The sequence below is a fragment of the Fundulus heteroclitus genome, chromosome 17 (assembly GCF_011125445.2).
Source record: "Fundulus heteroclitus isolate FHET01 chromosome 17, MU-UCD_Fhet_4.1, whole genome shotgun sequence".
Lineage (NCBI taxonomy): Eukaryota > Metazoa > Chordata > Actinopteri > Cyprinodontiformes > Fundulidae > Fundulus > Fundulus heteroclitus.
Genome location: NC_046377.1, coordinates 11,654,201 through 11,681,407, shown reverse-complemented (window position 1 = coordinate 11,681,407; position 27,207 = coordinate 11,654,201). Strand labels below are relative to the sequence as shown.

The 27,207-nt window shown below is 38.9% G+C and overlaps 1 protein-coding gene across 1 annotated transcript in view; it reads left to right on the top strand.

Annotated features, from left to right (window-relative positions):
- The window catches only part of LOC105915870 (ELKS/Rab6-interacting/CAST family member 1), a 217,104-nt gene extending 190,276 nt beyond the window's left edge, over positions 1-26,828 (top strand). Inside the window, exons 21-22 of the mRNA XM_036148963.1 lie at positions 42-227; positions 24,065-26,828. Coding sequence (XP_036004856.1) covers positions 42-227; positions 24,065-24,202 — 324 coding nt within the window. The 3' untranslated portion in view covers positions 24,203-26,828. The remainder of the gene's footprint in view (positions 1-41; positions 228-24,064) is intronic.
- Positions 26,829-27,207: the final 379 nt, after the last annotated feature.

Genomic DNA, 27,207 nt, shown 5'->3' with positions numbered 1-27,207 from the left:
TTGCTACTAATTAAACATATTTTTCTGTCTTTTCCTTTTAGATTCCCGCTACGCTCCTGGACCTCAGTCAGAATTGCAATAAACTGAAGCTGTACATAAGTCACCTGACCTCACTGTGTCAGGAGCGAGACCCAATCATATTGCAGGACTTTGCCCCGCCCCCGGCTTATCACCGCTCTGACTCCGCCTCCTGGAACTCGCAGCTGCACAGCATGACGGAGGAGCAGGTGAGGGTTTTCTTTCTTTTTTTTTTTTTTTTTTAGGAGTAATTGTGGAGGTAAGAGAAAATCATTTGATTTATTCTTTTACGTTATGCATTTACGAATGCATCTCAACCTGTGTATGAGTTGTAAGCAAGGCCTACACTGGGTGGCTTGGCCGGTTTTTGGCATTATCGTTGACATTTCTGAAAATATTTACACCAGCAGGTAAACGGTTGACAAGCACCTGGCTGCAGAGCAATTACCGGATAAGACAGTGCAGGCAGTAAACTGCTCCAGGTTTTTGGCATGCTGAGGAAAGTGGATTCATGGGCAGCGCGGAGCAACGGGACAGTGGGAGAGTTTTTATTTTGCTGTCAAAATCAGGGCATCGAGAAGACAAGTTGGGGCTCAGGGAATGCCTGCACGTTGCTGCATTATCATAGTAACCACTTGTGTTTTCAGGCTTTCAATATAAACAGTGCATTATTCAATTAAACAAATTGGGTCTGTCTAAGGCTCTCTCTTTCTCCATATTGAAAACATATCAGCCAAAACATGGCTGCTACATGTGGTATGCATTGGAAGCGGTAACCGTAGATGCAGACACGCTCGCGGCGCGCGGTGACAGAGTGTGCGGTTTGGTTACCAGTTTCCTTCAGTCTCCATGAAAGCCTTATTGTGTGTCTCGATGCTGAGAAACGTCTCTGTTTAGCATGAGCGCTTCACATGTGGCGTAGCATGGTTTCCTGTCACTTTGAATAAACTCGGAAAACAGAGAATCAAGCTGTCATTTAATCCCAGGGCACGTTAAACAATCTGCGGGACGTTTTCAGACAGAATAATATCACGCATATTTTTCATCATCAGGTCCAAAATGCAGACTTTATTTTGTGGTCAAGAGGCCAGACGTTGGCTTTCAAATGCAAAGCGTGCTCTATTAAAACTGATTATGCGGGCAGCTGTTAAAGCTTATCTGAGGAGGAATGCAGCCCGCGGTGTATTATTTTCAGAAGCAGTTTAAAAGTATTTGATCCAGAAACAGGGCTCATGGTTAGAAACCTGAGGGACTTTTTAATAAATGTAGCACATTCACTTACCTTTTGATTTTTGTTATCCTTAGTAAGAAGCCCTGCTATATAACAAAACAATCAGCAATAAACAGTGACTTGTGAAATACTCATAAACGGCGTAATTTACTGGGATGCTGGTGAAGAGTCTGTCATCCAGGTCGTGATCAAATCTAAAAAAGGTTAAAAGTTCCAAGCTTCATAGACCTGCCGGTGAGGTCTCATTAGAGCATGTAGATTAACCTCGCAAAGTGAGAAACATCAACCTTAAACAGAGGAGGAGGGCTCAGGTTTCAACTTTCAAAAACTTACAACACAGCGATAGGTTTGATTCCTGATAAATTTCGCCCCAATTTACAGCATTTCTCTTGTGAGCTACGCAAACATTAAGCCTAACGAGTCTCCATTGTTGGGGCCACCAGTTCCAGGTTAATCTACATGTGAATCTAGGCTCTAACGAGCCCTCGCCCGCAGGTCTTTGCAATTTAGAACTCCACTCTACTCCAGACGCTTTGAATGGGGTACCGCGCACGTGACGTCACCGTCTCAAGAGCAACGCCCCTTTTGCCGCTTAGGTAGGGCATACAGGAGAGAACGCACGGATAACCCAGCTATTACAAGCGCAACAGAATCAGCGATATGACCAACTTTACAGCCGTTAAACTTTCCCAAGACGATGTCCCAGGCACACGGTTTACTGGTCGCACTGTCGAAGAACACACCAACCTTCAGCTCAAACGATGGCTTGAGGTTCGAGGGCTTAAAAAGACTGGAAAACTGGCCGAGTTGATGAACGGTAAGCTTTGTTTTTTTTTCCTGCGCGGCGATCATGGCAGCGTCGGCCGTTTTTTTTTTTTTTTTTTTTGTTTGCAATCACCGTCCAGGAATGGGTATATGTTTAATGTTTGTCTCATTTGAAATGTTTTTGAGTAAGCTATCCTGGTAGCAGGCTATCATGTTAGCGCCTGCTACCATGATAGCCTATATGCTGTCATGGTAGCAGGCGCTTCATTATTAACATGTCGGCCACCAAAATACTCTTATCTGTTCACTACTTGATGTCGCTGGAATTGGGTCAGGATGTTCTTCGGTTGGGCCCTTTCCTCCGACAAAATGCTTGCTACATATGTACTTGAATTTGGTAACTTTTTTCGGGTTGAACTGTTGTGTAGGCCGACCGCCCCGGTGTACCCAGCGCACACATTTCTCCTTGGCAGTCTTGAAGAAAACATCCTTCATATGCGGCCGATCAGCGTACCTCGAGTCGCTGTTGCCCGTTCCATAGCAACAATGTTTAAAAACCATGGTCTTAGATTTGGAAAAAGCAGTCGTTTACCGAGTAAAACCTAGGCTAACGCACGTCTCTTTTACAGCGAAACAGCGGCGGGTTTCCGGAGTTTGCCCCACTGCTACCACGTGATGTGACGTCATCGTGACGTTGTGTTTCTAAAAATAGCTCGCGCGCGGTACCCCATTGAGAAAGCTTCCTGGATGGGAAGCGAAACGTCTTCAGCTTCAGAATAGAAGTCCAGTTGTTTGTTGCTTTTATTATTTACTTTTTTTTTATTATTATTAGGATTTTTTTTTAGCTTATAGACCAATGCAAAGAGAAAAGTGATTTTATTTTTACTAATAAAATCAGAAAAGGGTTGTGTGCATTTGTATTCATTTAATTTAATCAGTATAAATCCAGCTTTTCTGTTAGCCAAAGAACATTAATGAGCATTATAGCATCATGACGACTAAAGATAACAGCAGACTGGTGAAGTGGAGAGTGGTGGAGAGGTTGAAAGCAGGGTTATGTCACCAAAACAATATCTTCAGGTTTGAACATCTCCCAATGTGCTGATCAGTCCGCAAACAGAGTACGACAAAAACTTAGCAATGTGATGTGATTTGCCTTAAAAGTGGGATCACAGAGCTGGACGTGGCTAAATGGAGAGTGAAAGGAAGCCGGTATGTGAGTCAGATTGCAGGTGCTGCGCATGTTTCATTGTGAAAGGATGCTCTTTATTTTTAGCCAGTGGTACATTATGGGATGTTAATGGCTCATAATCAGTTCATGTTAGCTTTAGCTTCCAAAAAATAACCACATGAAAGCCTCTCTGAATCAGAGGCTCTCAACTCGACAGACGGCTTCAGTAAATTAAGAAATAAAACAATACAATTGACATTCTTTACCCATTTAGTTGGTGTGTGTGTGTGTGGGGGGGGGGCTTTTAATTGTTTTATTCTTTAAAGGGGGAGCATCAGAAAACGTTTTATAACCACTGCACTAAATTAAATGAATTTAGATCATTTCAATAAACTTTCTAACTAAATAAACTTCCTTCCGACATCCTCTCGCTGTTGAGCTAACGGTGTCTTTACAAAGACCTTTCTGGCTGGAAATATCAAAATAAACGCATTTCCTGTTTAGCTCATTTGGAAGTTAAATACACTTTCAATTACTTATACACTGTCAATCAATCATTTATTTGTATAGCCCATTCCGCATCCGCAGTAACTGTGGATGTGGAAAGGTGCTTAAAAAAATCAATATTTAACAACAAAAACACATGGAGATAAAAGAGAACATGAGAAACAGGTTAAAAACTGAGGAGGAGGGACAGAGGGGGACGTGGGCAGGACGACCCATAAAGCCACCTGATTGGTTCTTTCTTTTCGGACCAAATGACAGGATTGGTCAGAGTTTTTACAGTCATCCAGCTCTCACAGAGGTCTGATTTATTTTTTTATTCCCTTTTCTGAATACATAATGTTTTGACTACTGTTAGGTTGAAAGGACCATTTCTGAACAGGATTACCAACTATATCTTTAACTGGTTTGTATTTATGGAAACTTGTGCTTCCTGTTTGATTTGTTTCTTTGCCATGATTGTTTTAAATAATAACTTACAATTTAATGAATACTATATTTTTGATTTGAATAAAATTACAACCATAATAAACTTTAGTAAGACACACTAACTTGCAGAAGTATTCATGTCCCTTGAACTTTTCCACATATTGTCACATTATAACCACAAATATAAATTCATTCATTGGAATGTTATGTGAAAGACCAACACAAAGTGGTATACAAAGTGCAAAGAAATTGATACATGATTTCTTTTTCTTCCTTTTTTAACAAATAAAAAACTGAAAAGTGCATTCTGCAAAAGTATCAATTGAGTCAATACTTTGTGGAACCCCCATTTGCTTTCTTCTTCTTTCTTTCTTTCTTTGTTTCCCAGCTTTGCACATCTAGTGACTGATTTTCCAAGATTTCTCTGTATATGGCTCCATCCATCTTCCCATCAACTCTGACCATTTTCCCTCTCCCTGCTGAAGAGAAGCACCCCCAGAGCATGATGCCACCATTATATGACAGTGGGGATGTTGTGTTCAGAGTGATGTGCAGTGTTAGTTCTCCACCACACAGCGTTTTGCATTTTGGACAAAAAGTTACATTTTGGTCTTTTCATGTTTGCTGTGTCCCCAACATGGCTTCAGGCAAACTGCAAGCAGGACTTCTTATGATTTTCTTTTAAAAATGGCTTTCTTCTTGCCACTCTTCCACAAAGACCACATTTGTGCACCTACTAATGGTTGTCCCGGGGACAGATTCCCCCACCTGAGCTGTGGATCTCTGCAGTTAGTTCAGAGTCACCATGGGCCTCTTGGCTGCATCTCTGTGCTCTCCTTGTTCGACCTGTAGGCGGACAGAGTCCTCTTGGTAGGTTTACAGTTGGGGGTGGGTACCGAAACGGCCCTGGTGCCACATCGGACAGTCCTCGCGGACCGACAAGCTTCAGCCTTATCGGTCCTCTTCACGGTATTTTTAAGGTCGCAGTCAATTTTTCAAACAGACTCCAACCAAATAACATTGTTTTGCCGATCCTCTCCACCTTAAAAACACACGCCGAGTGGACTGGTGGGAGGGGCTAACGTTCTGCTCTCACATGTTCTCCTTGATTAAGTTCATCAACACTGACACTTTGTTTTGTACATTAGAGACTTGATTTGGACTTGGAAAGAAAGTACTTGTGAATATTTCTGTGATATATGCAATGCATTAATTTGGCAAAATGTCACACAGGTTTCCGCAAATGTTTCATTTGAAAGAACTTGGGTCAGTATTATGGACTCCCCCAGTGAAGATCAAACTTAACAAAAATCTTTAGCTTTCAGAATAAAATATGCTCTATAATTATTATTATTATTATTAGTAGTAGTAGTAGTAGTAGTAGTAGTAGTATTTTGTTTATATTTATTAGTTTTTTATATTATTTTGCTCTTGAGGTTTCTTCCAGATCCCCCATTTTGTGTTAATTTCCCCCAAAGTCCTTACATCAACTCAGTATTTGTTATTCACATCTCATTCGCTCCATGTCTGTGCTGCTGGTTTTGAGGTTTTTAAGCTTTTACAAGCTGTACTTTTTTTGGTGGGATGTTTCCCTTGACATTAATTTCCTTTACAATTTGAATCTTTTCTGCTTATTTCTCAGTCCAAACCCACCCAGAGTCAGGCACTGCCACTTGGCACCATTCATGTATTTTTTATTTTTTTTTAGCTACCAACCATGCTTACACACAATCGCAAAGAACACACTAGCAGTCTTTCATTCAGGCCCGTGTTCCTCATTTTCCTTCATCATGTGTCGCCATCACCCTGGCTGACCCTACTAATACACACTCAGACTCTCTCCAGACCACCGTGCCTCAGTGTGCCAGCCTCTCCTCTCTGTTTTGTGGTGACTGTGTGTGTTTTACAAGCCTTTCCTTGGCTCTGTTAATATGCTTGGCACTCTGTAAAGCCATTAGCGTTGCACAGAAATAGCATGTAAAACACAAACTCTTGCGAAATTCTGTGCACAATTTTTACAGCTGATTTAACATAAAGGTACAGTTATCATGTGGGACAAGAAGTGAAGGCTTCTGTACGTTATGGTCAAATGTCTAGTCTTTGCTAACATAGTAGTTAATGCAAATGTCCACCTGCAATGTGAAAAGCTGACATACTGTACAGGAAGGCATGCATCTATAGTTTTAATATTAATTTTTTTTAGCATTTCTTTGTCCTCGTTGCCAGATATAACACAATTAAACTTTTGCTTCTCATTGTTTCATATTTTTTACTCAAATGAGAGTTTGGGGATTCAAATATTAGCTCAAAATTAAATTAAACCGCAATATAATACCTGTGTTTTGAATGACCTGCACAATATTACGACAATTACATTCTTATTATTGAATAGTAAGATGACTGATCAGGGATTTAAGTGTATTGAACCTCCATCCAAGCAATTTAAGTACTTTTAAATATTAGGTTTAAGTATTATACCATGCCCCCTGGAGATGGACATGGAAAAGCATGGACGGATGGATTACATTTGTAGAAATATAGAAGTCTAGCTCTTAGCATCTGCAGTATTCTACATAACAATACTGAGATAATGTTTTTTCAAACAATTTTTTTTTTACCACAGAAACTATAACCTGGCCGTCCAGATTGATAATGTGTAGCCTTCTCCGTTCAGCACATTATCAATCAGTTACTGCTCCCATTGAATCTGTCTGGGGAAAGGAGGGACATTCAGCAGAACTCTGAGCTGATTGGGCGAAGCAAGGCCTAGTGCCCACCTACCAAAGGTTGGTTTTAGCCAATCACAGTATCAAATTACAATTTAAGCAGCAGGCGTCATGAGAAACCACAAGAAAGTAGGCCACTCAAGGCACTTCCTGCTGTTCTATTATCAAAGAAGAATTTGAATTTATTTTAGTTGAGGCTTTTCTCTGAACTGACCACTGACTGCAGTTTCTCTCAGATTCAACATTTATTTTGCTTTGGATCTTTTGTCAATTTTTTGTTGTTTTTTTATAATAAAAGTGTACATTATATATTTTGATTCTTTTAGAGAAACCAGAAAAAAAACAGTTTGTTAACTGACTCAATTCGCATAGGGTAATTGAAAAGCTGAATTTTAATAGGCTAATTAAAATAAAACTGATGACCTAGAGCTCACATTTTGCCTCTATTGCTTACTCCAGAGAGAGACTATTCACTGTATAACTAAAAAAGCAATCAAAGAACAGCTTTTATCTATTAAGGTATCTGATCAAAGCACACAGCTAACTTGAATCTAGTTTACTTAATTTACCCCCCAACTTGCTGACTCCTGCTCAAAATAAGGGAGAAGATGTCTATTGTATCTAAATGTGGTTGGAAGTCTGTTTGGATTTATCAAATGGCTTCTCCAAGCTTCCCTATTCAACATCTTAATTCAGGCTAGATTTGCATCGGGTTTTTGGGCTAAAAAGGCTGCACAATCAGTTCTAGACTAGATAAAGACCAGACTGGCCAACCTGGAATAATAACCAATAAGACATCCATGGTGTTTGGAGAGTTGACCATCCCACCTTGCCTGAACAGTTTGAAGAGAGCCATGTTGTATCTGGTGATGGTAAGGTGCAGACTCCAAATCACTTATTGGCTTTACTTTGGATTTACACATATGTAGCAAAACACTTATCAGGGTCAGCACTTAAAATATGTTTTAGTTAAAGAAGCAATAATCGAATTTTCATTATTTTAGATAGAACTAAAAAATAGTTTTGTGAGGAACTAATGGTATCTTTTAAGATGGACTATGGTTAAAGGTCACACACTATCTCTCTATCTTGTTTTGCAGTCTCTTGTCTACATAGCCAAGCCGGCCGCACTTGCATGTACTGCATCAACTACTACTACTACTACTATACCTGTACCGGTGGGTCAAATCATTATTGACATGCAGTTGGGGGGCCACACAGAATCAGTGCAGGGGCTGCAAATGGCCCCTGGGCCCCACTTTGGACACCTCTGCTTTAGAGCATCTCTATGTATCATTAAGTAGGTTACAATGAATGCCTTTAGTAGGATATATTAAACATCTCTCAACGTAGTAGCTATGGTAATATAATAATAATTGATACTTTATTGATCTCACAATGGAGAGATTCACTTCTGCATTTAACCCATCCCCTTGGGGAGCAGTGGGCTGCCACTGTGGGGCGCCCGGGGAGCAATCAGGGGTTAAGGGTCTTGCTCAGGGACCCAGAGTGCAGGCGGTTGGGATCGAACCGGGTACTCGCAACCTTCTCAGAGTGCAAGCGCACTGCTCTAAGCACTATGCCACCACTCTCTCTTTTTTTTTTTTTTTTTCAGGTATACTATACTATCAGGTGTATTAGGAATACATACAGTACATGTTGAGATTAACCTCTTATTTTCCTGACTCTTCCCCCTCTTCATCATCATTGCGATGGAAAAGAAAGAGAACCCTACACCCTTGCTTCCCTGAGCATCTATGTAAGGTGTACTTCATCCACCAAAATACATTACTGTCATTCAAAGCCTTAATACATCAGGCTTTGAATGTCAAATACAAAAATTGGGCCCAAGCAATATTTTATTATTGCGATTTTGCACACATTGGTGCTGCGATAATTAATTTGATTAAATATATTGTGCAGCTATCGACTAAACATATTTATTGCATTTTATAGAACAATTAGTGAAATTTAAGATGTCCTGTTTATTTGCCCAGCACATGATAAATACAATTGTTAATCATTTTAAATTTGATCATTCCAGTTGTATCAATTTAGGTTGTGGGAATACTGTATGTATTTCTTCCCAGCCGTAATAAATTAGCTTCTTTCTTTTTTAATCCCAAGTTTCTGATTTTATGTTGGAAGTCTTCAATGTTATGAACGTACTCTGAAGAAATAAACAGCATGAGACTTGATGCTGTAGGAACTGTAAAGGGCATCCGGGGTGATGTATTTCCCACGCATGTAATGTGGAGACCGTGTGGATTGACAGATCAGATAAAGCGGAAGCATATTTGTTCTGCACGAACATGTGAGTGATGGATGTCAAAAAGCTTTCACTGCAGATTTTCTTGAACCACAGATGTTAGAGAATCGTGCCAGATGTGGTTGAAGCTGCTAACATACTGTAAGGAAACTCTTTATTGTTTACTCAGACTTTTCTGAAGCATTAAAGTGGTAGAGTTGCACAAATTGGTCCTATATACATCAATTTTAGACATTTGGTTGGACATGTTTGCCTTTGAATATTTTCTTAATGAACCTAAGCATGTTTTCTCCCTTGATGTGTGTTTTGTTTCGTCTCTCTGTTTAACCTCAGCTGAACTACAAAGTAACGCTGTCTTGAATGGCGAGGCTATCCTGAAAGCACTGTTTTCTCTACCATAGTCATAATAATAAGCTTTATGGCTCAATGACGCCTCTAATGAGCACTGAAGAGAGCTGGCATCAAATTTTTCCGCTCTCCCTCACAAACTCAGGAAGTCTCTTTCTGTCCCTATTAATGGTCTGAAGTATGGTGGTAAAAGAAAAACGTATTTTCTGTGTTTTTATTCGTGCAAATGCATGTGGGTGTTGCTCCGCCTTACTGTTCGGAAGCGCTCTCTAGCATTTGTGGTGGATGCTTGCGCTAGAGTATGTGTTACTGTTAGTCTATTTTAGTCCTTTAGTTTATATACATTTGTGTGTATTTGGTGCCATAAAAATGGATGAAGTGTTATTGGCTGAAATGTCAGCGTTTGACTCTCTATCAGCTAAAACCTAACAAGTTCCAGGTTGGTAAGTGTGTGTGTTTTTTGGCCAGCTCAAACTGGAGAAACTTCAGAAAAATGGACTCTGGATCCAGTCTGCACAACTCTGCAAGGGGAAAAAAAAGCCTCAAAATTACAGAATTTAGACGTCAGTCTTATAATGTGATCTCTTTATATTAAAAGAAAATTGGGTTGTGGGTTTACATACATCTTTTTTTACACAATGAAAGAAATATTAGATCAGAGCCCTTTCATAACTGAATTTCTGTGCAATAAGTAGTAAGTAGTTTTACTTTTTACTGTGACATTTTCCACGTTGAAGTAAAGCCTGAAGTAGATACTTAAAGGGTAACTCACCCCAAATCAACTTTTTTTTTGTCAATAAACTTAAAGTGGTTGTCTTATAGTACTGTCTACATATCCTGGTGATTACTTTGACAAATTAGTGCATATTTGTTGAAATCCTGCCTTTATGTCTAAAACCGTCAGTGTGGTGACCCCCTAGGGTTAAACTGTGATTTTGCATTGAACTTTGAATCCGTATTGCTATCGGCTCAAAGGTTTTTGTGACGTAATTTGGAAAAACTGATGTCAGTAGCTCTGTCACTGTGAGTTAATTGCAAGCTGTTTCAATATTTATTCAGTAAGTTTACATATCCAGAATTTCCATTTTTATATATATATATATATATATATATATATATATATATATATATATATATATATATATATATATATATATATATATATATAGATAGATAGATAGATAGATAGATAGATAGATAGATAGATAGATAGATATATATAGATAGATATATAGATATAAAATAGCAAATGAGCTACATTTCTCTTTCATGGTGTTAATGCATCCACTGTCATTTTAAGTAATAATAAATGGGGGAAAGAGGATACACACACTATGAACTCATTTTGTTTGTCCACAATGGCACATTTCAATTACCTCTCCAGTTTGAAAGTATATTTTTAGAGAAGTATTAAAACCTGCAAGAATACATTTTATTTTCATAATTGCAACTTGCATGTTGTATTGCCTGCTGCCAGTGTCCATATTTATTATCGACCATCGTACCATTCAGATTTATCAGATATAGAATAAAGTATATTAGGTTTCCAGTGCATGTTATCATTGTTTTTCCAGTTTTCTCCCCTGATGTCCTGGGGCAAATTGATGCCCTCTTCCCTGACTGGCAGGAACTGTGCGCCTCCATTGGGGTGTCTGCGTGAGAGCCGGCTTGGGGCTTTAAGGTCACAGATTGGGTGAATTCTGATTGACAGGACATACAAAAACAGGACAGGGCAGAGCTGGAACTTAAACATCACCACTGATAATGCAGACTGTAAATACACAGATAACAATGGGAGTGGAAGTCCAGCTTTGTGCATGAGTGTCTGCGTTAGTAGGAGTTTAGCATCCGCCATGATTAAAACATTCAGCCATGGTAAAAAGGGGGTACATCCTCTCTTGTAGCTTCTAAGAAAGGTCAACAATTATGAATGTAATTATGATTAAAACTGTAGCCGGTCACACATCTGCATAATAGCTGCAAGTATTTGTACTCCTTATTGCTTAAAAGGTATGAATACTTTAGTAAAGCCTATACCTAAAAATATATAGGACATTAACATGCACATATAAACGAACTTAATCAAAAGCGCAGGTATGGATAACCCTGTAAATGTGTGTCAGGTATATATAATAGATTGATCATTTACTGCTAATAATATACAGAATCAAAACAATAAGAACAACAATTAAAATGCATGATTCCATTTTTTTTCACAAGATATTTTATCTTGGGTAATGTACTCCAAAGTAAAGGTCTTACCTGCATGCAAATAACATTTATTGAGTGCAGTAAAGGGAGAAGGCGGGGCATTAAGTTTTGGGACTCGCGCTGAGCAGAAACTCAGGCCCATCCTTTGGTTCTGCGTTGTGGTTTGGGGTCTCGGCTCCAGGCATTCATTAGGCAGCTCTGCTTCCTGCTCCAAGGATGATTGTTTCCCCTCTAAATAACGGTACATAGGATCATTATAATTGTTGCACACGCCCACATATATGCACCTAGTGCATTTCATTACTTTAATGACAATATATCGACTTATCTCCTGTGGCCTTTAAACCAACACCAAACATGTCCGTAGATGGAGTCTGAAAACACAACTTTATTGGGATTTTTGGTTTGAAAGGGGTTTTTGTGTCTCATAGTATGACCGAAGCAGAGACCGTTAGACTCAGTCACACACTCGACCAGATCTCAGTACCTACACACACACACACACACAACTTGGCCTTCAGTGGTCATTACTGACAAACTGCTGGTTTTCAGGGTTATTGAATCCAGGCTTAATGGCTTTACCAGGCGACTTCTTTTCACATGCCTATGTCTTTTTTTTTTTCCTGTCTTTCTCTTCTGTCACCCTTGAACTTTTCCTCTCTCGGTTTATCTCTCCTTCTTTTCCTTTTGTTCCTCCATTGCTTTTCTCCATCCTTGTAAATCCATCTATCAATCTTCCTGTTCATATTGACTTTTCTACAGTCAGTCACCGTTGTTCAGGCTGCTCACTCCTCTTCTCAGGTCCCACTTCAGCTGCTGCCTTTTCTTTCCCTGGCCGTTTCCCTCTCTTTCCTCCTTTAATGGTAATGCAAATACAAGCTGGTGATGGCGACAGGTGAAGGCCAAGGACTTCAATTTACACACAAAGTAAAACGTGCAGAAAGCTGCTTTCCACTCTCAACCCTTTCCCATTTTTTATCCAAAGTGCTGCACTCCTCACTGAGGTAGGCATAACAGTGAGCCAGCTCCACACTTTTATCCCACATAAGCAGATGTTTCCCTCAACAAGTTCAAGCCCTTTGCAATAGCTGCATTGGAAGAATTTACTTCACCATGGTTGTAAGACACCGTAGGCATGAGCCCAAAAGCAACACATTTACCTTCTGCTGCTAAAATAACTGGTTATTGCAGCTGTAATAGTGTTATTTATGAAATATATTTTGAATTAAAAAAACTACAAAATTTAGTAGTAGTATTAAAAAGCTTCTAAGATTTGATTATGATGGTTCTTAATATATAGCGCCTGATATAAAGGGTTACAAGCCTTTGAAAACCAAAGGGTTCTACTGGTTTTCCTCCTATTGCACTTTCAAACAGCTGAAATTTTGCACAAAAAGTATAATAGCTTTATTTCAACCAGCAACAACATGTGGGGGGTGAGCAGAGCTTTGGTCACTCTGACACTTTCACTGGTATCTCAACACAAGGAATTATGCTGTAGGAATGGTAAAATGAAAATTAACTAAATGGACATTTTCAATATAATTCACTAAAACCTTGATATCTTAAGTCCAAGCTAGGGCTGGACAATTAATCGCCTTTGCAATATAATCGCAATTTAAAAAAAATGCAATTTCCAAATGGCAGAGGTCTGCGATTTATGACTGTGTAACAATTAATGGATAAGACGCGTCCTTTAGGTGTCGTTAATATGTTTAAAGTGGGTTTGCCTCCACATGGAAGGGAAGAGAGTTGCAGCAGTGAGATAATCTTTTATAATTTGTTTTATCATACTTTTTTACCAGAAACTTTCAGGAATCTCAGCATAGCATTAAGTAAAAGGTAGAACTGTTTAATACATATCCTTGTTGAACACTTTATGTTCAACAAGGATTGATGTCCAACCCAACAAGCTATTGTCTTAAATAATAATTTCTGATTAATAAAAACAGTTAAATTTCTTTTTTTAAATGGACCTATTTTATCTACAGGGCATTTTTGTTGCTTGTGGTTAATGCAGAGAAAAGTCTAAATTAAATCGCAATTGCAATTATGGTTGAAATATATCACAATTTTGATTTTTTTGGTAAAAATTGTGCAGCCATAGTTCAGGCCGTGTCTGGTGTTCGTGTTTTGGGACTGGCAGTATTTTTAAAATAGCTGAAATTTGTCTTCATTGTAATTGAGAGAAAAGTTGGGGAACATTCTTTCAGCCAGCTGACTGGACGTGTGCAGCAACAGATTGTGGAGGGGCGGCCTTGCACTACTCAAAACTCCAAACGGCTGGAGAAGGTTCCGGCGTTTTCTGTGTTTATCTCATTAAAAGGACTTTAAAGCATAGGAACCGTATGTTAGAACTTTTTAACAGCTTTGAAACCTTAGCTTTTTGCACCAAGATACCGGGGTTTCCAGTTAACAAAACTAAACAAGCTACTATAACATGCTAAAGACAGTTTAAAATGTCAACTCCTTAATCATTTTGACTTTGTGCTTTCATTATTATTAAAATGCCAGCTGTTCCTGCCTCAAACTGACTGCCCTCATCAGTTGTGACACCACCTCTGCTCCCCAGTTAAATAATTCATGACTGCTCATGCGAGGAATGCTATAAAAAAAAACATTTTAAATGCTGCTAATTGTAGTCCCAAACAACAAAGTTGAACGAGCTAAAACTGATCAGAAATTGGCCAAAACATAATGACCAGTGAATCAGTAGTTCTGCTTTCTTATGAATTTAATTATTTAAGAAATCCAGTGAATAAATTGTAAATTGTATTGTTTTTGTTTGTTTTGTTTTTGTAATATTAGTTATTGAAATAATTTAAGGGGAAAAAAAATAACCCAATAATTTTGGGTAGAGCACTTTAAAGACAAATATTTTTTTTTAAATGGTGTCTCTTCTTGTTTAAAGGTTCAATTTGAATAAAAGTCAAGATCAAGGTGGTTATAAGGTAACCTGCTTTGAAAAGGTTCAAATGTACTGCTTTTATCTAGATTGTCTCACTAGGATGATCCACACTGGCTGTGCACAATTACTGCTGCAGTCTTTTTCTTGTTTACTTCTGCAGAAGTTTATATTGTCAGCCCAGCCCTGTGTATTCGTTCCTCAAGGGCCATTTTAAGCATTAGGTCTCGTTTATACGCCTTGTAAGTCCCGTTCCCTCTCCGTGTCGTTAGAATGCAAGCTGCAGATTCCTGCCCTATTTGTTGGATGTCGAAAACCTTTGAAGTCTGAGCTTGTAAATATGAATCTGTTCCTTTAGCTTATTAAACAGCCTATTAAAATAAAATTACCAACTGATGCTGATTTGCCCACCAAACACTTTCTTCAGAGACGTTAAAGAGCGCAGTGTTTTAGTCCTCCAGGAGCAGTTTTAGCCACAAGTCGTCAAGCAGTATTCCCACTACCGCTCGTTAGCTTGCGTTATTAGCTGTGCTGCCTCCGCCGCGACTGAGCTGGACATAATGTGGGCACTTCTGGGCTTGGTGCGGCACAGGCAGCCAACTCATGAAGCATTTTACACACAGTGTAGTCTGTAAGAGCAAAATGGTTAGGATAAAAACAGGCAAGAGCACTGAAGTCTACAGAGGCCTATTTATATTTCTGCTGCTCATAATGGTATTTCTTTAGCACCTCTTAGTGTTTCTACTTTGCTTTAGACTTTACATCATATGCCTTTCCCCATTATAGAGTAGAAATAGGTACAAATATGCCCTCCAGACATTTTCAGATCTCTGATCCTCATTGTCTCTGTGCCAAAGTATTTTTCTTCTGTATTTCTTTTGCGTTCATCTGTGTCGGTACGCTTTTTTCCCCCCCCCAAAAAGAAAACAAGAACGCTCTTGCTTTCTTGCAGATGAAGCTTATTTATAGAGTATATTTCAAAGAAGATGGTTAAGATTTGAGAAAATATGGTGTTGTTTTCCTAAATGTTTTGGTATGAATGACGTCTCTGCGGTTCAAACAATACAGTCCGTGACTCAGATAAGAAAATAAATGCCCTAACTCTTGCTCGACAAAGTTGCAGCGATTTATTTAGAAATTTCATGACGTTAAAAGTACCGTCGTTGATAAATTAAGTTGCACCGTATCTTTAGCCATCCCCTGACTTTGTCGTCTTTATTTTGGCTTCTAGCGAGGCTCCTCTCAGATTAAACTTTGTAGAATTCAAACACTATAAAACACTCTCAAAAGGTCATGTTAGCCCACACAGTATTTATGTTGCATTATATACAGTGCCTTGCAAGTGTATTCGAATCCCGCTTACTTCTTAATATATATTCATGTCATGATTTATTGTGGAAAAAATGGCTTTCATATTTTTTTTACAAATAAAAATCTCAAAGTTGTATTTATTTTTTAGGCCCATCTGCAAGCCTTTTGGGGGTTTTGTCTCACCAGCTTTGCACATAAAGAGCGTAACATGTATGCCGCTGTATGGTTTTCGCTGCAGAATAAGTTAGATTCAATGGAGGACTTGCTTTGATCTAAACCATTTCTTTGTAGGGTGCAGGTTTAGGGTCATTTTCCTCCTTGGAGGTAAACCTGCACCCTGGTCTGAAGTCTTTTGCAGACTCCAGCGGGTGCTCTTGTAGGATTGGCCTGTATGATGTAGCTCCATCAATAGTAACATCAACTCTGCTTATGGGACTTCTTGCAGCCTACGTTCAACAGCTACGTTCTACACCTGAGCTGTGGATCTCAGCAACTCCTCCAGAGTGACCATGGGCCTCTGGCTGGTTCCGTTTAATGCTCTTTTTGCCCAGTCTGCCAGTTTAGGTGGACATCCTTGTCTTTTTCTAGGTTTGTAGTTGTGCCGTATTATTTCCACTGTTGGGCGATGGATGGATGAACAGAGCTCTGTGAGATTTTGTTTCAACATCTAACTTTCCATAACTTTACTGCTGACCTGTGCCCCTTGGTCTTCTTGATGCCGTCTATTTATGAATCTTCTCCAACAAACATCTGAAGTAGTTGAAATTAAATTTGCATTTCATCAAGGGGTATCAGATTAAAGACACTTCTAATATTCTTAAACCGTTTTAAAAGCCATCTTTCTTTTTACTTTCACCTTACAGCAAAGGTTTTTGGTTGTAAAGTGGCAAAGATGTGAAGGAGTTCAAGGGGAATTAATATTTTTTTGCAAAGTATGGTATTATTGCGGTATTATTGGAAAGTTTTAACAGTGACTCCCGTCGATGGCTCCCTGATCTGAGGAGATATTCACTGCCCAGAACATACTTGCTGAATTAGTCAAATCATGAGGAGGTTTTTGGTGTTTGAATAAACAGCCACAAAGTGGGTTTAAGTTACAGTAAATTAAAAACTGTCTTCAAGAAATCAAACATGTTCAAATCCTTCATTGTAAGATGATATGCTCCTTCCTTTTCTCTCCTCCCCCCCTTTTTTGTTCTCCTTTGTGAGTGTTTGTTCACGTTCCTATCTTCCTTTGCTGACTTATGGTTTCTTTAGAAAACATTAGCATTCCTCTGCAAAGAGGTTCAAGCCGTGCAGCATGTGTCAGGAGGTCAGTGCGCACACATTTTACCCGTCATCCTCATTCTCAAGCTGATAACCTGTGTCTGAAACAACACGGTGCACGGGCTGTTTCAGCAGTGTTTGCGCGTATGTGTGTGTCCCCGTAAGGCAGATAATGATCAATCATGATAATGGAGCTTTAATGGCTGCAGTAAAAAAAAAAAAAAAAGGCAAAACAGGCCTTCTCTGTGTAACATTCGCACACGTAACCCTTTCACCTTCATCTTCCCTTCCTTCCTCGGACCCTTCTGCCACTCAGTTAATCAGAGTTGGATCTTTAACCTCATGCTGTGCACTCCCTCACCTGCCACTTTAAAAGCTAAACTACTGTATCAGGCATTCTGGTAGGAAGCCCAAATCTGGCTTTTTATGCTCTCCCCTTAGATTAATCTTTGCATTTTCTTTTTTTTTTCTTTTTTACCACACACTGAGACCTCATGAGACGTCTCATGAGGTCTCACGAAACCCTTCTACCAACATTTTGATGTTTCACTAGTTTTGATTCATAACATCTTTAGGAAGGATATTTATTTCCTTAATAATTGTCATGATATAACTTTTATGATGCAGCAAATGACGGGTTCATAACAAGTTCAAATGGTCTACCAGGATCGAACTAATTTGAATGTTTTTTTTAAACACCAAATACATCAATGATATCAGCAGCTTTCTGACACAGGAGTATAATAGGATATATAATAGTCAAGTGTGTAATTATTAGTTCATTAAATTGTGCAATCACATTTAACTCAAACAGCAAAGGTAAGTCAGTGACAAATAATTATGCAAAAACCTCAGGTTTTCCTTACCCCGACACTTAAGCCATAAAAACTGTTTCAAGATTAACTCTTGTTTGCTCTTAAAAGGGTGTTTCCAAATTTTAATGTTCTTACCAATAACATAATGATGTCAGAGACTTAAATTCTCCAACTATGCTTTCCTGATAAGCTGCTCAAACCACAGCCTAACATAACACAAACCGCCTCAGCACTTATCAGGACTATCGCATCGCTGCTTATTGGGCAACATGTTAAAATACTTTGTATACACAGCTGGTTATTTGGTTCATCCCTCAACCATGATGCGCCCTGGTTTAGTGTTTTGATTTATTAGAACAAGATACAATGGTCCAGGATCAAGGAAGGAAATTATGCTTTACCACCAAATAAGAATAATTAAGTTATTAACTAACTTGCTTCCTTTAATAAGAAGGCTCTGAAAGGGAACAGATAGTCAGTTTATCAACAAAAAGCTAAGAAATTTATTTCTACATTTGAACAATGTGGTCTATAAAATGCTTATACAGGGGGAAATGTTAAATTGCTATCAACCATGTGATGCAGTTGACAGAATATCAATCATGCTGATAAAGGATCTTAGCTGTGGTGAGGATAAAAAAAAAGACTTAAGCATTCAAACATATTGATATTGTCATAATTCAGTGGATAGCATCAGAATAATACTCAGAAGCACCCCCCCTTTTGTTTACGCCACCACAGCCAGAACAATTGTTATAAAGAAAGATGGATCCGTCCTTTCATGTTGTTTCCGACCCTACCGTCTGCATATTAAAGCAGAAATCCAGATTTGTCTGTCATAGCAACAGTGTATTCGCTATGGTTCTATCTTTGTGAGTCTGTAAAAACTGTAGCCTCAGTTTCCTGCTCTTAGTTGACAGGAGGGCCACCTGGTGAGCTAATCTGCTGCTGTGGCCCTTCTGCTTCAAGGCTGGACGTGCTGTGCTTCCAGAAAGGGTCACCAGTGGTTAGTGGCGCTGCTGTTGCCTTTCTATAGTTTTAAACCGAGCTGACAATTCTGCTTTTACCACTAAAGTCACCGCACGTCTAGATGCTTAAAAGCATTAGACTTCTGCCATGACATCGGCAGATTTACTGTTTATGTTAATTAAGGAATAACTGAGCAGGTGTACCTAATAAAGTGGCTGTTGAGTGTATATCCTGTTCTTTTAAATCAATATCATATTTTGAGATCATCTTAAGATTTTCCACATGGTGTTTCAATTTAGCTTGTTTGGATTTGATGGTCCCTTGTAACCTGACAGGAAGTCTCCAGTAGAATGAAAGGAATATAATGAACAGAGATGTTGCAACAAGACATGGGATTAACACATATTTGTGTTAAATTTGGGGTTAAAAACACCTAAAATCTGTGTATTTACCAATTTATATATTAATAAATGAATGCTTGGTTCATAGTGCTGATGTGCAATTTTCTGTTTCTATATTTATTGAGTAAATTTACTGAAGTCCACCAAACTTTATAGACTTAAATGAGATCTTGCTTCTTTTTTTTTTTTTTTTTTACCCCATTTGATGTTTTTTTTTTTTGCGTATTTTTGACCGATTTTTGTCAAACGTGGGTCAAGGTCGTGTGAGAAAAAAACTGCACTAAACCGATTATCTCTTCTCAGTCACCTTCTAACCTTATCTTTACTGCTCTGTTGTTCTGGGAGATTGCAGTTTAAAATGCAAAGCCGTTAAGTTGAATTACCTAAAAACACGGTCAAGTTGATGCTGGCGATGTCACTGTATAGAGCCCTCCAAATCCTTAAAGGACTCTGTGGCCTGATAGGGTTGGAAGGACTGATACGACAGGATAAAAATCAAGGTGAAGACTGTCACATAGCAGATAACAGTGATAAGAGATGGACTATGTGCGCAGAACGCCCCACTCTTCTTAAAATCTAATTTCCCTTGTCTGTAGTGCCATTTTCTCCCTAAAATTCAAACTCAACACAAAAGAAAATCTATCCTTTATATTGTCCACAAAGGGTTGTTTTTGTTTTTTTTTGATGGTGCACAGCAATATCCTCAAAGCATGTGTTTCCTATATCCATCACCTAGGAAGACTGATTGAGTCAGACTGTAGGTTTGGAGTTGTGTAGTGTGGGTAGTCTCCAAAATAACTATCCTGCATACTTTCTCTGAACCATTTCTTCTATTTTCCTCATCTACATACATTTGAACCCTCCTCTGTAAATGCAGCATTTTACAAATGGAGTTGTAATCCACGGCACACGTGACGACTCCGCTGCCCTGCCTCCACCGGGGGTGGGTGTGGATAAACGGGTCTGTTTTAGACATTTACCACCCCATCACAAATTACTTAAGTGACTGCTTCCCTCAAAGCCGCTTGGCTCTTTCACAGTCATGACTGGAGAGGACAATAAGCAGCTTCTTGCCCCGGTCAAATGGATCATAAAAACCCTTCAGACCCCCAAACAGCTCACCATCTGCACAGTCTACATGTTGCATCACTCAATTCAAGCCTCACACAGGCCATCTTACACAGTACCCTGCAAAGGTTTGCACACCCTGTACACTTGCAACGATAAGCTTAATGTGATTGACCAACGTAAAGGCAATGATATTTGGCTTTCAGGCTGGAGCTGCATGTCTTTTTGGTTTATGTTTACCAACTTTGTACATCTAGCATTCAGTCGTTCCTCTTTCCCAATTAGCCAAAGCTCTGTCAGACAGGAGGAAGACCCAACGTCAGCTATCAGGTCCTACCACAGATCCAGGCTTTGGGTCTTGACTTCACCTGGACCATTTTAACACGTGAAATGCTTGGATCTGAACTACCCCATTGCAGATTTGTCTTTATGTTTCGAGTCGCTCTCCTGCTGGAAGGTGAACCTCTGCTCCAGTCCCAAGTCTTTTGCTGCCTCTCACAGATTTTCGTCCAGCTGTGCTTAGCTCCATCCATTCTCTCATCACCTCTGACAACCTTAATTTTAGCTGCTGAAGAAAAGCGACCCCTCAGCATGATGCGGTTTTGATCGCCTTTAACCAGCGCACACGTTTGCAGTGGCCCATTCAGGCCTCATAACAAGCTGCAAACAGAACTTACCATACCGTACTGTCTTTTGTTAGGACCACACTTGTGCAATAAATGACAAATAGTCAATTCTTCCACCTGAGCTCACAATCTTTGCAGCTCATCCTGCTAATTATTTGGTATAAAACCTGTTTCTGTATAGCTGACTTGCTGTGTCAGAAAACCTTTTATGTTATTAATAGATTGTGGCTTTTAAACCTAAAATAGCAGCTAAATATTAATGAGGTACACGTAAGATGTGTTATGGCCTATAAATAGATGCTGAGTCTAATGAATAAGTGTGTTATTCTGTATGTTTTTATCTGATGACTAGATTCAGTTGAACTGTTTGGAACCACGCAGCACAAATTGAAGCTCTCACAAGAGCCAGAATTTAATAGAAATGTTTAAAACTGGTTTCAGATATCCTGACTTTTATTCCCTGGTGTGGGCCAAGTTTCAAACATGCCCTGCAATTGAAAAAAAAAATCAACTATTTCAGTTTCTCCAATAATAAAAACAGCCCAATATATGGATAATCAGTAATATATGCATGTGCTTTAAAGGAGTTTCATTAATCATTAATATTATTGCTTGGAGCAGTTTTGCGCATGAATAACGCCACTGTAATATAAAATACCACTGAGGTTTTCTGGCTAAGAGATGAGAGGAGAGTGAAGAGGTTCAGATATAATGAGGGGATATTTGCCAGTATCTGACCCAGGCCTCACACACACACACACACACACACACACACACACACACACACCATCATAAATGTAGGCTTGTGTTACATGACTGTTTGAGCGGCACTCTTATTGATACAGATGTATTGGTCATTAAGCCAGTTAGATTTGACGTCTCAGCTCGGCCGTGGCCAAAGAAAATAACATCACTGCTCGGCTGCAGAAATGTTCCAGTATGTTTTAAGCGAAAGAGCTACACTGTGGTGTTTTCTGATTACCGTCTCACATACATTTATATGTGCGCATTGGTTTTGTGTGTGCCTTGCTTCAAACATGCTTAGTAGTGTCCAACTGCAAACATCTCTCCACTGTAGTCTGGTTCTGTGCCACACTAGACTGGTACATGGGGGTAACGGGCATTAGGGGGTTAGGGGGAGCACCATGCAGTGCCGTATTCCCCCTCCCTACTTTGTTTTAATAAGATAAATCACGCAGTCAGTACTCCATCTTGACGTACCCTTTATCTAGAGCCAATCTGTTCTGGCACACGTAGCCAACCCGCTTGTCTATATGGTACGCCTGAAATGCCAAGGCAGGGCACGTGAGGAAAAAAACGATTTCCTCCACATTAACCAATATTAATTACAAGTTTAAAGATGCAAGGAGATTATGTAGATTTCTATGTGAGATTTCTTCAGATTTATTTTTGAGTGCTAAATTGCATTTTGTCACTATTGAACCAATATCTACTCACCAATATCTGTTCATTACAATTAAAGCAGCACCGTGTAAGTTTTGACCCAAGTATTAGGTTAATTTGAGATATATAAAATTATTTTTCAGATCGTAATACACCACTTGGCGCATATCGATGATACGTGCGGGCTGCCCTTCTCAAAAACTCACCTATGTTGATTTAGGCAAAAAAGGACATAGGCCATTATTTTAAGAAGGTGATGATATGACAGTGTCTTAATCACACATCGTTTTTGGTTCTCTAATGTAGGATTTAATCCACAGGGGTGAATGTGGTCTTGTCTTTACATGTAACAACATAGACGACACAGAGAACACAGCTCGAACCAAGTCCTCAAAAGATAGGATTATGTCGCGCTTCACAGAACCAAACGCCGACAGCGCTTGGCTCGGGGCTGTAAGCGGAGTCCCGCATGGCCGAAGTCATGCTTCGGGGTGCCGCCTCAGTCTGGTAGCTCGTCTAATGTGCCTGTTAGCTTGTTAGCTATGAAAGGCGCTTGTTTACGCCCAGTATTCCCTGATCTTTGTAAGATGTGTTTGGATTAAAAGGAAAGTATTCCGAATGCACCATTTATATCGGCTCAAAATGAAATAATCTGACCATGACGTGCATTTACTTGCACCAAACTTTAGTCAAAGTAGAAACTCTGGCATTAGCAAAGTTGTTGAATTTCCAGAAAACAACCGCAGAAGTTTTGTACTGTTTCATGCGGAAAGAAAAAAACAAGCGCAGTGGTGTGTTGGTGCTGACTGTTATGAGCGCATAAAATGGACCGGCACCGGGTTCTGAGATGGTTGAGAACTCCTGCTGTAGCTGTTGAGAGAGCGGGAGGAAAGATGATCATCCCAAAATGTTCTGTGCTGCTCCATCCTCCACACGCAGGTGCTGTAAAATTATGAGTTAATCGTAAAAAGTGTAAACAAGATGGACGCTGATCGGATCATAAACCAGCCCTTCCAATCGGAATACGATTTCATTCTGATGGTAATAATTTGTTGATTAAGCTTAAAGTTTTAAGTCTTAGTGAAGTTACTGTATGGGTAAGAGGAGCACGGCTCTAAACTAACTTCAAGAGTATATATTGTTATGTAACCATAATGAAATTGTGGTGAGACACTTTGCAGACCCAAGTTTAAAACACAGAAAAACAACACATAAACTTCCCTAAAAGACACCCTCAAAAATGGAAAACCCTCAAAAGAAATAAAAAAGTATTAAATATCTAACACCCTGTTTGACTCTTCGAAGAAAAACGTCCTTGGAAGTAAAATATGTAGAAGGACAAACGTAGCATGTAATATTTACATAAAATGCAGCTTGAAATGAAATGGGCTGATGGTCTGTGTTTTTGCACTGGTTGCATTTTTATGCCCAATTTTTTTCTCTAGATGCACAAGGGTGAGGTTCAACCAAATCCAAATGTAATGTACTATTTGGAAAAAAACAAAGAAATTGCAATAAAACTGTTTTTATTTGTCGACCAAGTGATCAATTATTAAAATTATCATTAGCCTCTTTTGTCTTGGATACTAAATATTAAATTTTTTCCCCTTTTCTGGGTTTCTTTCAGTTGGAGGCGGAGTTAGCATTGTGTGAGAGGGAGGGGGCGGAGCTCCAGGAGTACGCCAATCAGGTCCTGCAGCAGATCGCCGAGCGGTGCCCGGACATTTTGGAACAAGTCGTCAACGCCTTGGAGGACAGCTGCTGACTGACCTTTGCACACACACCCTCCCAGGCTGACTGATGAGTTCACACTCATTTGCATGCAAAAAGAAAAAAGTTACGTTGAGTGTGCGCACACACAACAAGAATCACACTCTCCTGCAACCTGCTACAATCCTCCTGAAACAGGAAAAAAAAAATCGATGGTCTCTCTGCTTTAGTCGTTCTAATTAAAGAGGAATGTTGGGGTATACATTGTTAGAGAAAAACACATTTCCATTTTCAACTGTGCTAGCTGACGGAAATAGTGTTCCTTGGTCAGTTTAAAGTGCTTAATTGGCAGATTAAATCAGAATAGATATATTTTTCTAACTCTTCTTAGAAAGAAAACACTTCTGCTGCACTGACCGTCTCATACACTAACCATCTTTTAAGTCCTGGCAGGCTTCAGTTCCTCTCTTGGAAAATGTTTTCAACCTGAGAAGAGAAAAAAAAAAAAAAAAGTGTAAAAAAACAAAACAATTTAGGCTTGCCAGGCTATTTCTGATGCTAGACTTGCACGTTGTTGCCACATTATTATTATTATTTTTGATTAGTTCAAGCGTGTTTATTTCAGCTGCCTTTCGCTTTTTGCATCATTTGCTGCTATCTTTTTTTTTTTTTTTTTTTTTTTTTTTTTTTATTCTAGTCAGTTTTTGTTTCTTCCTCTGCAGGTGTTTGATAAAAAGTCCCAAATTTCTTCAGTATTTTCCACACCTACAGGCACCCCTGGTAAAGATTGGTAAAAAGCTTCAATAACACAGATATTTTAAGTGCTGTTACTAATAATTTGTACACCTCCCTTTTGCCTATAAGACAGCATTTAGTCTTCTAATATAACACGTCACAGGGTTGGAGTAGACAGACAGAGGGGAATCTTGGACCTTACCGTTTTGCACAATCTATTCTCTCGTGCTTTCTTCTCTGCAACTCACCCAATAGTTTTTTTTTGGCATTTACATCTGGTAATTGAGATGTCACTGGGAAGAGGTTGATTCAGTCGAATATTTTGGGTCATTATTGTGGTAAAATGACACGAGGGCAACTTTTATTCAGTTTTCAAGCAGAGGCCACCAGAGGATTAAGTTGTAATGTTGTTGTATTTCATGATGCCATGAACGTTTGTCCAGGGTTCAGTTAGTTTAAACGTTTTAATCTACTCAATCCAAATATAAGCAAGTTTCATCAAGTAGCTGCTTATTGTGTCCTTAATCTGGCTTTTGAAGATTAAAACACGTATGCCTTAATTAGGATTTTATGTTTCTTGTCTTTCCCGTTTTGAAGAGTAGATAAGAGAACAGGCTTGTCACATTTAGACCAAAGGGAAGCAGAAAGTCATGGATTACCAAGTAAAGTTTATATATACTGATAAACTTTAAAGAGTAAAATATAAACAAACTTGATTTATTTGCATTAGGTTTTTTTGGTAATTTTAATATCTACATGTTTTTCCCCTGTTTAATAAATGTGCTAAAAATGAGATTTTCCTACATTTTTAGGGTTTTAACTCATCTGTATCAGGGGTGCAGACGGCTGTGGAAGGTCTTCTAGTTTTTTGGGGGTTTTTTTTGTGACTTTAATCTCCAGATGCTGGTGTAAATTGTAAAGGAATATGTTTAATTAACATCACTACATTTTAGTTTGTACATTTCTCATTGCTCATGATAACAACAATAAATCTCGCAACAGAACCTTTACTGAAACACACAGATGTACTGTAGATACAGATTACACAAACTTCTGGAAAACAACGTCTTTGGTTCAGTTTTGTCGTCCAGACAGAAGTTCAAACGATCCCTCAAAACACCCTCAAGACTGTCTGTCCCTTTAGAGCTTTTAAGAGTTGAAATATGAACTCATTGAAACGTTGTTGTTGCTTTCTGACTAGTAAGAAAGCAAATGTTATATATATATTGATATATTTTTCTTGTTTCCTTTGAAAAGTATGCATAAAACTACTATCATGTCTTGGTCGGTTTTCTTCACAATGTGTCTAAATCCTTTTCTTTTGTCAGTTTGTGAATAATTGGTTTGTATGGATGTGTGTTGCAACCAGGCTTCGTTTCCACCAGGAAGACTCGTTCAAAATCATCTTCTCGTTTTTGTTGAGTTCAGCACCGACAGTATTAGCGTGGTCCGGAGGTTAAGGTTATTTCAAATTAACATTATTTTCTTTGTTTTTCAATCAGTAGCGTGAGTTTTGAAGCCGTTTTTATTATCTGTCAAGGATTTCTTTTAAAAAGTCACCTGGTGGGACCCAAAGCCTGAAGACGTGGATTTGCATTGCTTTCCTCAAATCTAACTGGTTTTAAAGTAATAAAAGTTGTGATTTTTGGCCTTGGAGCTGTTTTTAATGCACAAATGAAAGCCACCGGCTTCTTAAATGAAACGTTTATTGATCCCATGAAATCTACGGAGGATTTAAAAACCTGTGTGTGTCTTATTTAAGGAAGAAACCCGGTCTGTTTTAAGCTTGTGTGGTAAATTCATTTCTTCCGGTTTCTGTTTTGTTTTTGTTTTTTACTGACTGTCCGTTACTGGAAAGGATGCCGACTGCGTCTCACTCTGAGCTTGCCGTGGTCATAAAATCCGAATGTGAGAATGAAATAAATTAATGCTTTAACTTCACCTTTGTTTGGTCTCCTGTCAGTTTCTATAATTTCATGTTTTCTTTCAAAGAAATTATAGCAGGCACCGTTTAGTCTGCGTGTGGAGGACGACGGAGGAGGTGAAAGGAAACAAGAGGCCAAAAGTCTGCCAGGAGAGGTAACAATGTCGGATTAGGCATTTTAAGTTTTCTTGTTTAGACATTTTTAAGATTTATTTGAAAGTTTTTGTTTTTTAGCATGAACTGATTATAAAAATGAACAAATTCAGCAATTTAAAAAAAAAAAAAGTAGAATTTGGTGCACAACTTTGAACTTACTGTGAATTTTCCCTTATCCACACTGGAAGTTATTGATGCAGCATAAATCCCCATTATTATCTGGACGAATGACCCTTAGTGAGCTG